The following is a 15,027-nucleotide window of genomic DNA, read 5'->3' as shown; positions in this document are numbered from 1 at the left end:
CGCTGCCGGCACTGGGGGGACCTGGCCGGTGCCACCGCGCCGGGAATGTCAGCTGAGACCCCGCTATGCCGAGGGCTCGAGGGCGCTGAGAGAGGGAGAGCAGCCGGGGGAGGCTGCTCGTGTCGACAGGGAGGGCTGGGGCGAGGCACAGCAGGGCCGCTGTAGGGAAGCACTGGATGAGGGATGATGCCGCGCCGGCCCCGCGGATGGAGGGTGCTGGCTCCAGCGCTGCCCGCCCTGCCCGGGCTCCGGCGCATCCTGCCAGCATCCCGCCGGCCCCGATTGCGGCGCGGTTGCATCAGCCGCGGGGCCGCATGTGCCTCCCCGGCAGGAAGGAGGAGGGAGGCTCCCTGTGGTCACCCACGCTGGGCTGGCTGCGGCCCCTCCCTGGCCACCCTTCTGCGCTGGGGATGCTGCTGAGGCCCTTTGCTGCTGGGAAGGGTCCGGGTGGTCCCTGGGCTCCTCCAGCTGCAGAGCTGGGATTGCTGGGTGCACAGCATGGGGAGAGGTGGCCTGTGCCTCTGTGTGTGTGTGTGCACATCCCCTGCTCCCAAGGGGCCATGGTGCCCCTTCCTTGCACCCACCTCCCTGCTTGGGGCCACTTGTAGTTATTTCTCCTCCAAGTGCTGAATATACGTATTTCTCTTTTTTTTTTTTCCTTTCTTTTCTCTTTTCTTTTTTTTTTTTTTTTTCCCTCCACTTCTGGCTCTGCCCAACTCCGGACAGCCTGCAATGTAAAACCAAGTGCATTTTAAAAATACCGAAATGAGCTTCATTGGAGAGGCACCAATTGGATTAAGAGATTGTGGGTTGGGAGGCTGCAGCATGGCCCTCGGTCTGTGTTGCACATTCCCTCCATCACCACCAGAAAAAGCCTTACCCAGGGAGGGAGGGGGCAGCAGCCAACAGCCCCCATGGCACTGCAGAGCTCCTGGGGCTGGGGGACTGTGACCCAGCCCCACACAGAGCAGCTTTGGTGCCTCTGTGCAGCTCCAGGAGAGAACAGAGATTTCTGAGGCAGCTGCCTGACCTATTTTCGAGCTGCCTGCCAGGGGCCAGGCGGGGATTCACCCAGATGGAGCTGCTTGCAGGTGCCTGGGGCTCCACACATTGCTTTGGGGCTGTGTGCCTTGTTCTGGGGGCTCTACACATTGTTCCAAGGGCTCTGCATTGCTCCAGGGGCTCCATAAACTGCTCCAAGGGCTCTGCATTGCTCTGGGGCTCTGTACAGTGCACCAGGGACTCCATACACTGTTCCAAGGGCTCTGTGCATTGCTCCAGGAGCTCTGTACACCACTCCAAGGGCTCTTTGCATTGCTCTGGAGCTCTGTACACTGCTTCCAGGGCCTCTGCACATTGTCATCTTGCAGTTTCTCTTAAGAACTGCTGGTGCTGCTGAGGCTGCTGCCCTCTCCCGTCCAGCCGTTTGCTGCCCACAGCAGCTGCTGCATCTCTGCCACGTCGCAGCCTCCGTCAGCATCTCCGCGACGGCCACTCACTGCCTGTGTCTCCGGACACACCAGCATCAGCCAGGGCCCAGCAGGCCCAGCACCGATGGCCTTTTGCTCCTGCGGCGCCTGGCCGGCCCCTGGGGGACCCTTGTCACCCAGGTGGGGGACACTCAGGGCAGGTGCTGCCCACCCTCACCAGCAGCCGAGGCCGGGCTGTGTCTCTGCCTGCCACAGAGGAGTCAGGTCCAGCACTGCCACGGGCAATCTCCTGCTGTACATAGATCCTTTCGGGGTGGTTTTTAGCATTTTCATGGATAATCGGGGTTTTGGTTTGGTTTGGTTTTTTTAAAAGACTCTCTAGTTTTTGGAATGTGGTTTCTCATTTTTACAACTGCCTTTTAATTATTTCTAATATTGGTCAGTTCTGTCTTACTCTGTAAATAGCGGTGCTGGGCATTTCCCAGGGGGGCTAAGCTGAGGCCGGCAAGGAATTTGTGGGGAAAATTTGCTTACGGTGTGGAGATGGCTGATTCTACTCCAGCCCCTCCGTGGATTCTGCCCCTGTCCTTCCCACCACCAGTGCCCAGCCTGGGGTGAAACCCGAGGTGTTTTGGGCAAAGCCACGCTTGTCCCTGCCCTGTCCTCCTGCTTCCTCTCACCAGCCCATGCCAAGGTCGCATGAAGGGCACCTTCTGCCCTGATGACAGGCTCTCTGCCCACCCCATCCTGCACCCCTGTGTCATGCCTGCTTGTTGTGTGATGAATAAAGGCCCTGCAACCCCTCACCCCCACCCTTGGTGCTGCCTTCCCATGCTGTGGTGGGGAGACCGTGCTGTCTGTCCTGTCTGAGGCGGTGCTGCTGCGAAGGGAGGTGTGGGGCAATCCTGTCTCTCTGTCCCTGCCGTCCTGCCTGCTGCCCAGCCCACACATGGTGTCCCATCCTCTCCTCAGCCACCTGTCTGTCCCTGACACTGCCCCCATGTGCTGACCCCAACTGTGCCACACCACCAGGGCTTCTTGTCAGCTCCCGTGGGTCCTCACTGCCAGCACTGTCACCCCACACCAGGCTCCCCTCAGCTTTGCACTGTGCTTGTGATGCTGGTGTTTCTCATGGCTCCCCTGTCCCATCCCAGCCTGCCCAGCAGCTCACCCCAGCCTGCACACACACCCACATACATACCCCTTCCTCTGCTGCCCATGGCTTCCTGCCCTTGTGCCCCTTGGTTGGACTTGATGATCTCAAAGATCTTTTCCAACCTTAATGATTCTGTGATTCTCTGATCACCTGCTGGTCCCAGCCTCCCCTCACTCCATTAAACTCTCCCACACTGAGGTCCTCCATCACCCACCAAAACCCACCCCTCCTTCTTTTGCTCCTCCATCATCCTTCATGTCCCATCCCTTTCATCTCTGCTCTTTGATCCCTCATGTTCCATCCCTCTTTATTGTGCTTTTTCATCACCCACCTAACCCAACCCAGCCCTCTTTCCTCCTTCCTGTGCTACTCCATCCCATTCCTCTTTCCCATGTTCCATCACCCACCACATCCCATCCCTCCTGTGCATCTTTTATGTCCCAACCCTTCTTCCACTGCCCCCCCATTGTCCACCCATCCCTCCTTCCTTGCTGTCATCCACTGTGTTCCATCCCTCCCTGCCACCCTCCTCCATCACCCACCAGGTCCCATCCTTCATTTCTATGCTCTTCCATCAGCCACCATGTCCTGTCCCTCCTTCCTGTCCTGTATCCTCCATCGTGTTCTATCCTTTCTTGTGCTCTGCTGTCACTCACCACCTCCAATCCCTCCCTGTTCTCCCCCACTCCCTTCAGATCCCATCCCTCCTTCCAGAGTGTGCTGTCCTCAACTGTGTCCCATCCCTCCCTGCCATGCTGTTCTCCTCCATTACCCACCATGTTCCCTCCCACCCTCTTGTGCTCCTGCATCCTATGCTGCATCCTATTCCTCCTCGTTCTGCTCCATCACCCACCACCTCCCATCCCTTCTTCCTGTGCTCCTCCACTGCCCTCCATATCCCACCCTCCAGTCTTCCTGCAACACTTTCATCCCATCCCTCTCACCTGCTCCTCCTTCATTCACCACATCTTGTTCTTTATCTTCATTCACCCCCCCTTCTTCTCGGATCTTCTCTTCCTTCTTCACCTTCACCCTGTCCCATCCATCCGTGACTTGCTTTGTCTCCAGCTTTTTCTTTCATGTTCATGTCAACATCTCACCATGTCTTCTTCAGCTCCCACCACCACTGTCCTCTACATCTTACATCAGCTTATCCCTGCTTATCCTCCATTAGCTCCCATCTTCACCCCAACATGTTTCAACCTCCTCCACTCCTCATCTTCTCCACATCTTTCTTCATCCTCTTCTCTCTTCCTATCTCCTCTCTCAACCTCCTTCACTTCCCCATCCCAAAATCCACCCTCACCTCCCACCAATTCACCATCCTTTCAACTGCCAATGTCACCCCAATTTACCTTCTCCACCTCCACATTTCCAATCCCCTTTGTCCATTTCCCATCTCCTCATCCATCCTCCTTCATTGCCCTCCAGTCTGTCTTCTACTATCCCCCTAAGTGTCTCTCTGTCCCTGCTGTCATCCTTGTCCATCTCCTGCTGTCTCCTCGTCCCTCTTCTCCATCTCCCCTCCATCCTTTTCCTCCACCACCTGCCATCTAACCTCTTCTTCTTTTCCTCTTCCATTTTGTCCTCATCCTCCACTTCCCGCTGTCCTCCATTTGTCCTCTTGCCCCACACCAAACACTATTTGCCTGTCCTTCCTCACCCTCCACTTTCTACCATCTGCCCAGTCTCCTCATCCTATGCAACCTCTCTTTTCATTGTCCTTTCCACCATCTTCCATCTCATACTTCTTCCTCCACCTCAATCCTTCCTGTGACCCTTCACTTCCCAGTGTTCCCCATACTTTTTCCTGTAGTTTCAGCTCTTGCCCTGCCCCTCTCACACTCAACCTCTGGCTATCTCACCATCCTCTGTCATTTGTTTCACACAGTTTCCCTGTTTCTCCTCATGCTCCTCCACTTCTCTCCACCTTCATATCCCTCCTTGTCCTCTAATGTCCCACATACCTCACAGATTTCCCTCTCCAGCCATCCTTCCTTGCCTCACAGCTCCCTCTCTTAACTGTCCTTACATTCTCCTTCATCTCCCACCTCTGTCCTGACTTCCAATCTTCTCCCAGCCTGACCTCTCCCCTTCATCCCCTCCTCCTTCCTCCCTGAACTCTTGTACTCCCAGCACATCTGACTCCAATTGCAATTTTCTGCTTCTCTTCCTGCTTCTCCTGCTGCATATCCCATCCCTTACTGACCCAGAAAAGCCACTACCAGCCACCCCCAAAGCAAGCAGGAAGGGCCCTTCCTGACATCAGGAAACACTTCTCCTTAGGGCTGGTGCAGCTGGAACTGGTCATGGGGGAAAGGGGATGATCTCTGCCCTTGGAAGGTTTCAGTAACTCAGCCAGATAAAGTCACCAGTGTCCTGATCTAACATTAGCAATAACTAACATGGAACGTGGAGCTCAACTAGATTCTCCTGGGATCACTTCAAGCAGTGAAGGATTTCCAAGAGGGGTGAGAAAGGCCAGGAATGGCTTTGGATGCATTGCTTGGGACGCTGCAGGACGTGAACTATCCCTGCCACTTGCCACTGTTCCATGGTGCTCAAGCAGACCCACCACACACTGCTCCAGCAGGACCATGCCGTGCTCCACAAGGACCATCCCACCCTGCTCCAGCAGGACCACCCCAGCAGGACCATTCCATGCTGCTCCAGCAGGACCACCCTAATGCTGCTCCAGCAGGACCATCCCATGCTGATTGAGCAGGACCATCCCACCATGCTTGATCAGCAGCACCCCAAATTGCTTGAGCAGGACCTCTCCAGGTTGCTTGAGCGCGATCATCCAATGTAGCTGGAGCAGAACCTTCCCATGTTGCCCAAGCAGGACCACCCCATGTCGCTCGAGCAGGACTACCCCAGGCTGTTCAAGCAGGACTATTCCCAGGCTGCTTGAGTACCATGGGCCAGGCCAAAGTGGCTTTCTGAAAAAGCTGCCAGCTCCTAGGCCAGTCAGTGATCCCTGAGATGTCACCTCAGACCCAAGAGCCAGGGACCCTTCATCACCTTTGTTTTCCTCCCCTCAGGCTGGGCCCTGCAGGGCCATGGCCATCCCCTTCCAACAGCCTTATGGCTGCATTAGGGCACAAGGCTGCTGGCACTGCTGCCCAGGGGAGGACAGGTCTCCATCCCAAGGGAGCTCCAGACCCTGAGGGACCTGCATGCAGGGCCTTTCCACAGCATCCCATATCACTCACGCACAAGGACCAGCCAGCCTCGCTTCACCACAGACTCTGCCTTGCCATGTTGGACACTCCCAGCCATCCCATGGAGGGGACAATGCCCTTTCCTAGGGGATGTGCCAGAGGGACTGTCCCACTGCAATGCAGGGACAGGGCACCCAGTGTCTTTATGGGGTGGGGGTGACATTTGTAAAGCATTCCTGCCCACATGCCTTCCTGGCTGGTAAATCTGGGGGAGGGTGGAGGGAATTTGCTACCTGTGTTAGGAACTAGCTGAACTTACGTGTCTCCCCAAGCTGGATTTCTTATTCCAAATGTTCAAACTGTTGTATATTGTACTGGGATTTTTACATTGAATTATTGTAGAAAGCAAAAATTTAAACCAAGTCTGTTAAAAAATAAACATTAAAAATCTCTATGAAAAAATAAATGCGAGCTTGTCTCCAAGTCCTCTCCTTACAGATGTGCCAGAGCAGGGATGTGGCTCCAGCGGTGGCTTTCCAGAGTGAAACCACACCACCCTCTGGTGTCAGCACCGACCTCAGCTCCGCGCTGGCCCTGCTCCAGCCGTGTCCCTTTGCTCCCAGCTCTGCCTGGCTGCCAGCGCATCCTTGCACCGCCCCAAATCCTGCTCAGTCAAAGCAGATCCCACCCTGCTCCCAGCACACGGACATCCCCGCACGGTGTGGGGCAGGACGTGGCCAAGCCAGAAGGAAGCAAAGCAGGAACGCAGCAGAGCTGCTTTGCTGGGTGCTGGCATCACCCTCACAGCCCCACCGGGCGCTGGTGCTACTTCCCAAGCTGCCGGAGTGTGGGATGTGCTCCTGTGTCCACACAGCCTCGCCCTGGGCATGACCGAGCCTGACCCAGAGCTCCAGCTAGCCCTTCCTGCTCAATAAAACGGGGACAAAAGAAGGCAGCCACGTTTATGGGTGTGAAAGGACATGCTCTGAAGCCTGGGGACGGCTCACACAGGGAAGTTGTTTATTAAACCCCAATCTCCTCTCCGTGCTGCTGATGAAAGCACCGCCTCTCCCGAGCCCTGTTTCCCTTCCTCTGCAGCCCAGGCTTCCAACAAATCTCTTACCGACCTGGCCCCCTCTCCCAGAATGAAAATAGCACCAGCTGGCAGAGCCCAAGTAAACAAATGAGCCACTGTGAGAGGAGAGAGCATCTTTATAAGTTAATTGGCGCCATCTAAGAGTCAGACAGACATTTCCCGTGGATAGATCGCTGAAGAAGCTCAGGCAAACAGCACTAACGTGTCTCCTGGGTTTGATTTATAAGCCTGATTGCATTACTAGCTCATCTCCATATAGAATGATTATGAATATATTGTCTGTACTCTGCAGAGGGCTAAATTACCAGGTTCTGATATTCATCAGCTACTCCTTGAAGCTTAAAACCGCCTCAAATTCAGAGCTCTCTCTCCCAGTGACAGCAGCGGTAGAAAGGAAACAGCTCAAGCTTGATCCTTGTTTTCAGCACAACCTGGCCTGCTTTAACACCCCGATTAATCGGGCGGCTGGAGGGAGGGAGGGAGCACCTTGAGCCAAAGGGCTGTGGAGCAGGGAAGTGCCGGAACCCAGGGCCAAGTGTATTGGTATTGAGCAGTTACATTTACAAACAAAGGAGCTGATAACTCCCAGCAGGACTGAAGGGCTCTTATCACGGTGCTGATTAAAATTTCCTCTGCAGCCAGCGACGAGGGGGAGTGTCCTCAGTGGAGAGACAGTGCAAGCCGGTGTTTAACCCTGTTGCTGCTGAGTGCTGATTCATTCAGCACAAGTGAAGGGCTGCTCAGCCTGCCCATGTGCTGGAAATTAGCCCAGAAAGCCCCAGCAGGAAGATCAACAGCCTGGTCACATCCTCTCACTCCATCTCCTGCGCCTCCCACTCCATCTCACCCCTGCTTTGCAGGTCCCAGGAGGTTTTGCTGGTGTCACTTGTGATTCCTTCCAGATCCTTTGCTCTTTTGTTCTGCCCCTCAATTCTCTGTCCTTGCCTGTGGTTAAAGAAAACTTTCTCTTCCCGCTATGGGATATGCTGATAAAGGCTCTCACTGCCTCTGGCATGGCCTTGCAAGGCATAAACTTGTTTGTGCTGCGGTATGTTCACCAAGAGTAAGGTCCATGATAAGAAGATGCCTTCTCTGATTAGCATCACCGACAGCTGTATCACCAAGCTGCTGGATCTGCCTCACTGGGCCCTGGTCCAGGCTGCCCTGCCCAGGAGACACTCGAGGAGGAGTGGACAGGCAGTGGGAGAGGAGGTGGCTTGCTGTCCTCCTCCAGACAAGCCCATGAGCCTCAGCCATCACACTGGTGCCTCGGTGTGGCTCAGACACCTCTGTGCCTTCCTGAGTTCCTTCCCCCACTGCTGTGGGTTGCATCCTTCCTGCCTGATACTCTCAGTGATTTGCACCAACAGGGATGTGATTCCCACACATTTATTGGCAATAAGGCCAGTCAGAAGACAATGCCCTGTGACCCCACTTGGAGCCCCCAGGCAAGTCACCTGCTCACTGGAGCAGGGCTTTGCCCAAATTAGCACAAGTTTCCCATGTGAGGCTGCCTCCTGCTCACCCCACCAGGATCAGAAGGTCTGAGGTGTACAAACCAGTTCACACTTTCCAGTTTCTTTCCCCCACCCCCAGCATCTCCAGGACTGAGATCTTTCATGTCAGGGAAGATGCAGTGAAGGGTCCCACCACGGCTGCTGAGCTGCTGTGGGCGCTGCACTAGAGAGGCTGTTTCCAGAGTATCCCAAATTTCCAGAGTATCCCTGATGCCTTTTCCTGGTCTTAAAATCAAGAGTCATACATGGTTAGAAGGGAAAAAGGGATTTTACCTTGGTATTTGCTTTAAGGATCCTTAGGTGCACACATCCAGGTCATATGCATCGAGATGCACCCTGCCCAATATGCCCCAAAAGATCTGGTATAACATTATAGGCTTTACTAATTAGCAGATCTATCAAAGATTCCCCAATGAGAGGTTCAAGTGAGCCCCCCTCCCCAAGGAACCTTCCCCTGGATGGTTCTATCTTGGTTTACAGAACGTGTTCTGGAGAGGACCTTGGGGTCTGGGGCACACTGATCCCCAGCTACGAAGCTTCTAAAATGTTCAGTCTCTTAGCTTGACAAACAAGTCCAAGAATGTAGGGAAAAAGCACTGAGAATACAGAAGTTGTAAAAAGGTATAACAGGGGTATAAAAGAAAAGGCAAAAAAATCTTCATGGCATCATCCCAAGCAGAGTCTGAGCAAGACACCACATATCCTGGCCAGTATCTTTTTTTGACCCTCTGAGTCTCTTCAAGAGACCTTGATATACATCAACATATATACTTTAAGTACTTTTATTCCTTTACAGGAAGAGGGAAATAAAGGGGCTATAAAGCAGCTGATTTTCCAGGGCTGCCTGGTGAGTTAGGAGAGCTGGGAACCAAGCTCGGAGCAAACCCTGCAGCATCCAGCCCCACCACACACCAGCTCCCAGGGCAGGAGCCCAGCTGGATGCAAACTTCTCTGGGGTGGAGGAGCCAGAGCAGCAAAGCATGGTCACACAGCAAGAGCCCTTTCCTAGATCCTGTAAAATCACCAAGGGAAGTCTGGACATACCAACAAAGTGTTCAAGGCCAGGTCGGACAGGGCTTGGAACAACCTGGCTTAGTGGAAGGTGTCCCTGCCCATGGCAGGGGGTTGGAATGAGACAAGCTTAAAGTTCCCTTCCAACCCAAAGCATCCCATGATTCAGTGTTTTTGCAGCTGTGAGACACTGAAATGAAAATGTGAGGAGGGCTTTTTGTGCTGTGGGGGTCAGACTGATGGTACCACCTCTGTGGTTCACAATCCTGTACAAAGCTGCTTTGACAGTCACTGGAAGAGGAGAGAGCTTGGGAAAACAATAGGAGGCTATTTGGAATTTTCTGCTTTGCAGGTGCTTTCTGAGAGGAGATGCACCCTCTCCCCATCAGGCAGCTTCCTGGGCCACAGCTGCGGACAGCTGCAGCACAACAACTGAATTCCCTGGCTGCAGCAGCCCAAGCTGGACAACGCTGGATGAAGGACAGCTGTGGGCTGGTGGGACGTGGCGCTGCCCAAGCCTTGTGGCTCAGAATGTCCTGCACACTCAGGCAACAGTTGCTGGACAGAAATCATGCTGTCACTGAGGCTGGTGGGGAATTTCAGCTGAACAAATCACCAAAAGCAAAAAGGCCAATGAGAAGGGAAGCAGAGGGTGCCTCCCAGATCTGCAAACCACCTCTTCACTGGCTCTGGGACACTGTCCTGTGACAAGAAGAGTGACAAAGCCCTTTTGCAGCAGTGGGGTGAATGACAGCCCCCTTCCTGGCACTTAGGGGGACGGAGGATTTGTTAGAAAGCTGCTGGTAAATGCCAAATCCCTGGGACACAGGCTGCTAGAGCTGAAAGTCGGCAACTCATAACAGAAAATTTTCAGCTTGAGGTGGAGTCTGAAGGACATCAGAACTGCTGGGTTTGTCCCACTTCTCAGGAGAGGATCAGTGTGGTTTCCAGTTGGGCTTGTTAAATGATGTGCCAAGTGTACCCAGACACTCATGGGGCTGTGCCCAGACCATCGATCCAAGGGGAGTGCTGGAGTGCAATTCCTATAGCTCCTGAGGAGCTTCAAAAATAGGCCTGTCAGAGAGCCCAGGCTGCAGAGACAAATTGACTTTTCCTTAAAACCCCCCACTTTTTGTAATAGGGAACTTGGAGGTAATGATACTGCTGGCTGGTGAGGGGAAGCGTTTTGCAGGATTTGGCTGTATCCTTACTGGTCTACCTACAAAGAAAGCCTGGGCTCAGAAACTGGTGATCCCAGGCTGAAAGTCCAATGAGGAATGTGCTAAAACTGGGCATCTGGATGGATTGGACTTGTGCTGGAGATTTCACCTTCATCCATGTGATAGTGATCGAGACCCTGCACACTGCTCTTCCTGTGATTTTTTTTTTTCCCCTGTAACTAACAATGAAATAGCTTTCCAGGACAGGGATTTTATACCACATGGCTGAGGAAGCTTTGTTACACGGGCTACAGTGTGGTGTGGGGGTGGCTGACAGATTTGGGGTGTAAATCCTGCTGAGCTCATGTTGGAGGTGTGTAGAGAGTATCTCTGGAGTGATACTGTCCATAGGACACAGTCCATGGAGGGAGATATCACCTGAACTACTCCTGGGTTTCACCTCAGAGTAAACCAGCTGTGTCCTCCTAAATGGGGTCACAGAAGAATCTTTGCCCTGAAGCGGTGTGGGCAGGCAGCAAACTGACACCAGAACAGGGAGCTGCAGCACAGGTACACCCTTCAAAACTAGGGAGCATCGTTAATGGAAATGACATTGCTTGGAGTGGCAGACGATGCTCACCAGTCCACAGGTTCGTGTCTCCTCCTGTCTACAGAAGGGCAACACTCCCAGGGAGTGCACAAAACCATGGAAAACCCAAGGATACCAGAGCAGGCTGTACCTGCTCACTGACAGTGTGCCACCTTGGCCCTGGCCCAAACCAGCACAAAATTCCCAGGGGAGGTGGCTCCCTGGGCACAGCAGTGCTTTGCTCCAAAGGGTGATATTCCCCAGTGGAGAAGAGGAATTTGAGGTTTTGGCAGCCTGCCTAAGAAATATCTTCTTGGCAGGCAATGTCATAGGGGCAGGCAATGCTGTAGGGGCAGGTGGGCTTAATGTCAAGGATTGAGAGTCTGCTGCAGGAGGTACAACCACAGGCAACTCCTGCTCTGAGACCAGACTCTTGGAATCACGTTGGTCCTTGGGAGACCCCAGCTCCAGCCTCCTGCTCCAATGGGCATGGTTACTCAGGGGCTTATCTTGTTGAATTTTGTCTAAAGACTGTGACCCTGCTCCTACTCCGGGCTCCCGTTCCAGCATTTGACTGCCTTCTTGGTGAAAAAAAAGTGAAAAAAAAAGAAAAAGAAAAAGCCTAATTTCTCCCTACCTCAAAAGTTCTGTACAATGTTCTTGCAGGAGAAAGGTGCTCCGTGAACTGCCACAGCTTGCTGTGCTCACACAGCTCAGTGGAGGGGAAGTGGAGGGTCATGGATCCAAATGAAAGTTGTTTTCTCCAGGGGGACAAGGCATGGAGTGTTGGTCATGTCTGCTGGCTTGTGTTTGGGCTGGATCTCATGGATAGCGCTCTGGGCTGCTCCCCTCGCCTGGCAAAGTGGCAGGGACTGGCACGGAGGGGACACAGCTCCTGCTGACGAGGGAGAGGTGGCTGACAGGGCAGCACAGTTAAATGGCGACACTGCTGGCATGGGGGGATAGGCTGATGGTGGGGGGACAGGGGGCCGTGGGCTGACAGGGGACAGTGGGACATGGCTGTCGGGGGGACACCGCTGACAGGGACAGCACTGACAGCGGGCCATGGCTGTCGGGGGGACACCGCTGACAGGGGACACTGCTGACAGGGTGGGGACTCACCCCTGATGGCGGGGACGTGGCCGGCAGGGGGACACCACTGACAGAAGGGCCGTGACTGGTAGTGGAACACCACTGGTGGGGGACAAACGGCTGACGGGGGGGACACGGCGGGTAGGGTACATGGCTGCAGGGTGACTTGGCTGATAGGGGGACACCACTGACACAGAGGACATCGCTGACAGAAAGGACACGGCAAACAAGGGGACAGCAGTGACACAGGGGACACCAAAGATACAGGGGCACCAGCGGCACGCTGCCCCCGCCGGCGGGGCACACGGCCGCTCTGGAACATGGCCGCCGCCCCGCTCCGCCGTGAGGGCGGGCCGTGCCCGCCGTGCCCGCCCCCGGCTCGGCGCGGCGGCGGAGCGGGGCTGGGCGGCCCCCGCCCGCGCATAGCCCCGGCGCCTCGCCATGGTGCTGCCGGGGGAGCAGGCCCGGCTCTACCGGCCGCGGCCCGAGCTGCTGCCCGCGGCCCATGTCCCGTCGCTGCCCCACTACCAGCGCCTCTACCAGCGCTCCGTGGAGGAGCCGCACGGTGAGCGGGGCCGCGCGGGGCCGGCGCGGCGGGGCGGCGGCTGCCCGGGCCCTCCGGGGGCTGCCCGCGGGGCTGTGGGGAGCCCTCCGCGAACCCCCGCGTGGGAGGTGCGCAGGGGGTGCCCCTCGTGTCGCCACGAATGTTACGTGCCTCATCCCCGTTTCCCTCATCCCCGCTTTCCTTTCCTTGCTTTCCCCATCCCTGTTTCCCGCTCACGGGCTCCGGCGCCCGTTGCCTTTGCAGAATTTTGGGGGGACATCGCTAAAGAGTTCTACTGGAAGCGTCAGCACACGGGCCCCTTCCTGAAGTACAACTTCGACGTGACCAAGGGGAAGATCTTCATCGAGTGGATGAAAGGAGCGACCACCAACATCTGCTACAATCTCCTGGACAGAAATGTCAATGAGAAGAAGCTTGGGGACAAAGTTGCTTTTTACTGGTAAGTTTCTGTTTTTATTGTTGTGGAGAAGATGTGTAAATAGCACCCTAAAATATACAAACAGTGTCGATTTCTACTGAGGTGAATGAAAACATAAAACCTGAGAGGGGCTAATCTTTAGATAGGTTCAGCACGTGTTTGCTTGCAGTGTCCTTGGGAAGAGCTGTGCCGGGAAGCTTCTCTGCCCTTCCCGAGAAGCTTCTCTGCCCTTCCTGGGATGCACCGAAGTGCCCGGCATAGCAGCGGGGAGCGCCTGACTCGCAGCTCTGCCTCTGCAGTTGTACCTGCTGAGAGCTCAGAGCGGTCAGACAGGAGCGAGGCAGGTGCCACAACTCCCTGGTGAACGAGGTGGATGTGGGTAGAGGCACGAGATGAGGAACAGCCAACATCCGACAGCTAGAAGCTAATAAACCCCATTATCTCCCGTGTTTATGTTTTGTGGGTCTGGCAAGTTTCCACTCCTGTGGCAGAAAGGTTCTAATACCTGAGCTTATGTGTGGATTTCTTGCACTTGAATGTGTGGTGCTTTCAGAAAGACTGGCTTCTCTACCTTTGGGAAGAAAAGTTGCTTGCAACCCTATCTGAAGTACGTTTCTGGGGTTTTTTTTACCAGAGTAGTTACTAGTGTTAAAATCCATGTGAAATTTAATTTTCATATTGAGACAAAGTAGGTTTCACTGGTGATGTCCAAGCTCCAGAAGTAATGCTCTCCTGCTGAACTAGCTCAGCTGGCACCACAGCTGTGTCCTCAGACAGAGCTGTGCCTGGCTCTCCCATGCATTTTGCTGTTTCCCTTGAACTGGTATTTTGTTGCCTGGGTATGTGGCAGGGCAGAAGCACAATTAAATGTATCCCATAGTAGGGATGCAATAACTCATTGGGATATGGTGACTCCCTTCAGCAGAGCAGATGGAGAAATCCTAATATCATTGCAATAAAAATATCAGATACTCTAAGTGATTTATTGTGCAGCTAAAGGTCCCCCTTAGTCACCTGGTGTAAAGTTGACGGGGAGCCACCCCGCTGCTGAAAGGAACATGGTTATACCAGTGTGTCTGTGGCTGTAAAATTGGGTTCATAGAGTTTCTACAGTTTCTATCCATAGCCCTTCTGCTTCAGTGAAAGAATTACACACACTGCCTAGCAGATAATCATATTGATAAGGCACAGGTGAGATGCTGGAAAGTGTTTACTTCCCTGCTAGTTAAATAGATTCTCTAGCTCACTCTGATGTAAAATGACTGCAGTTTCTGAATGAAAACTCCTTTGTAAACTCATGCAGGTAAAGGTGTGCCAGCAAACAAAGTCATTTGGCAGCCATGCTGGTCCTGTGCTGGGGTTTGTTGAGGGACTGAGTTCTTCATGTTCATAAATCTTTGTGTGACAGCAAGGCAGCAGCCTACAGTTTTAATTTGGGCTTGGTGAACATTTTTCTTCTTGGTTATTCTGGCAGCCTTTGTGGGGGTATTTGTGATGCTGAGCAAAGCTTGGAGTGGATATGAAAATGGTGGGTGGCTGTCAGTCATGGTGTTCACAGTGCAAAAAAATAAAGTCTCTCTTCCTCCTTAGCAGAGAGTTTCCCCTGACTGTTTTGGGGTAAACTCTCCTAGTGTGGCTCTGTCACAGGTGACCAGGCACTGTAGTGTGGAGCTGTCAGCTGGGAATGCCGGTGGGAGTGAGGGAAGAGGTGCGACGTGTGTGGCACTGGCCTGCAAACCTGTGGCACTGAGGACTTGAGAAAGTGGAGCTGAGGGTTGCAACTCATAAAATTCCTCCTCTCTGGGCAGGTGGTTTTCTTCAAAACAAAA

At 54.0% G+C, this 15,027-nt stretch overlaps 2 protein-coding genes across 4 annotated transcripts in view; both read left to right on the top strand.

The window, feature by feature from the left end:
- SOGA1 (suppressor of glucose, autophagy associated 1) overlaps nucleotides 1–6,216 on the top strand; it is a 29,578-nt gene extending 23,362 nt beyond the window's left edge. For both annotated transcript variants that reach the window (XM_039563324.1, XM_039563325.1), the window contains exon 16: nucleotides 727–6,216. In XM_039563324.1, the coding sequence (XP_039419258.1) occupies nucleotides 727–755 (29 nt within the window). In that variant the 3' untranslated portion in view covers nucleotides 756–6,216. The remainder of the gene's footprint in view (nucleotides 1–726) is intronic.
- Nucleotides 6,217–12,614: 6,398 nt separating this feature from the next.
- The window catches only part of ACSS2 (acyl-CoA synthetase short chain family member 2), a 31,513-nt gene continuing 29,100 nt past the window's right edge, over nucleotides 12,615–15,027 (top strand). Inside the window, exons 1-2 of one of the 2 annotated variants that reach the window (XM_039563353.1) lie at nucleotides 12,615–12,780; nucleotides 13,024–13,219. In XM_039563353.1, the coding sequence (XP_039419287.1) occupies nucleotides 12,657–12,780; nucleotides 13,024–13,219 (320 nt within the window). In that variant the 5' untranslated portion in view covers nucleotides 12,615–12,656. The remainder of the gene's footprint in view (nucleotides 12,781–13,023; nucleotides 13,220–15,027) is intronic. The other variant, XM_039563354.1, reaches the window with a different exon arrangement.

Source organism: Corvus cornix, chromosome 20 (genome assembly GCF_000738735.6).
Source record: "Corvus cornix cornix isolate S_Up_H32 chromosome 20, ASM73873v5, whole genome shotgun sequence".
Classification (NCBI taxonomy): Eukaryota; Metazoa; Chordata; class Aves; order Passeriformes; family Corvidae; genus Corvus; species Corvus cornix.
Note: the sequence above shows the minus strand (reverse complement) of the source record. Positions and strands in the feature narration are given on the sequence as shown.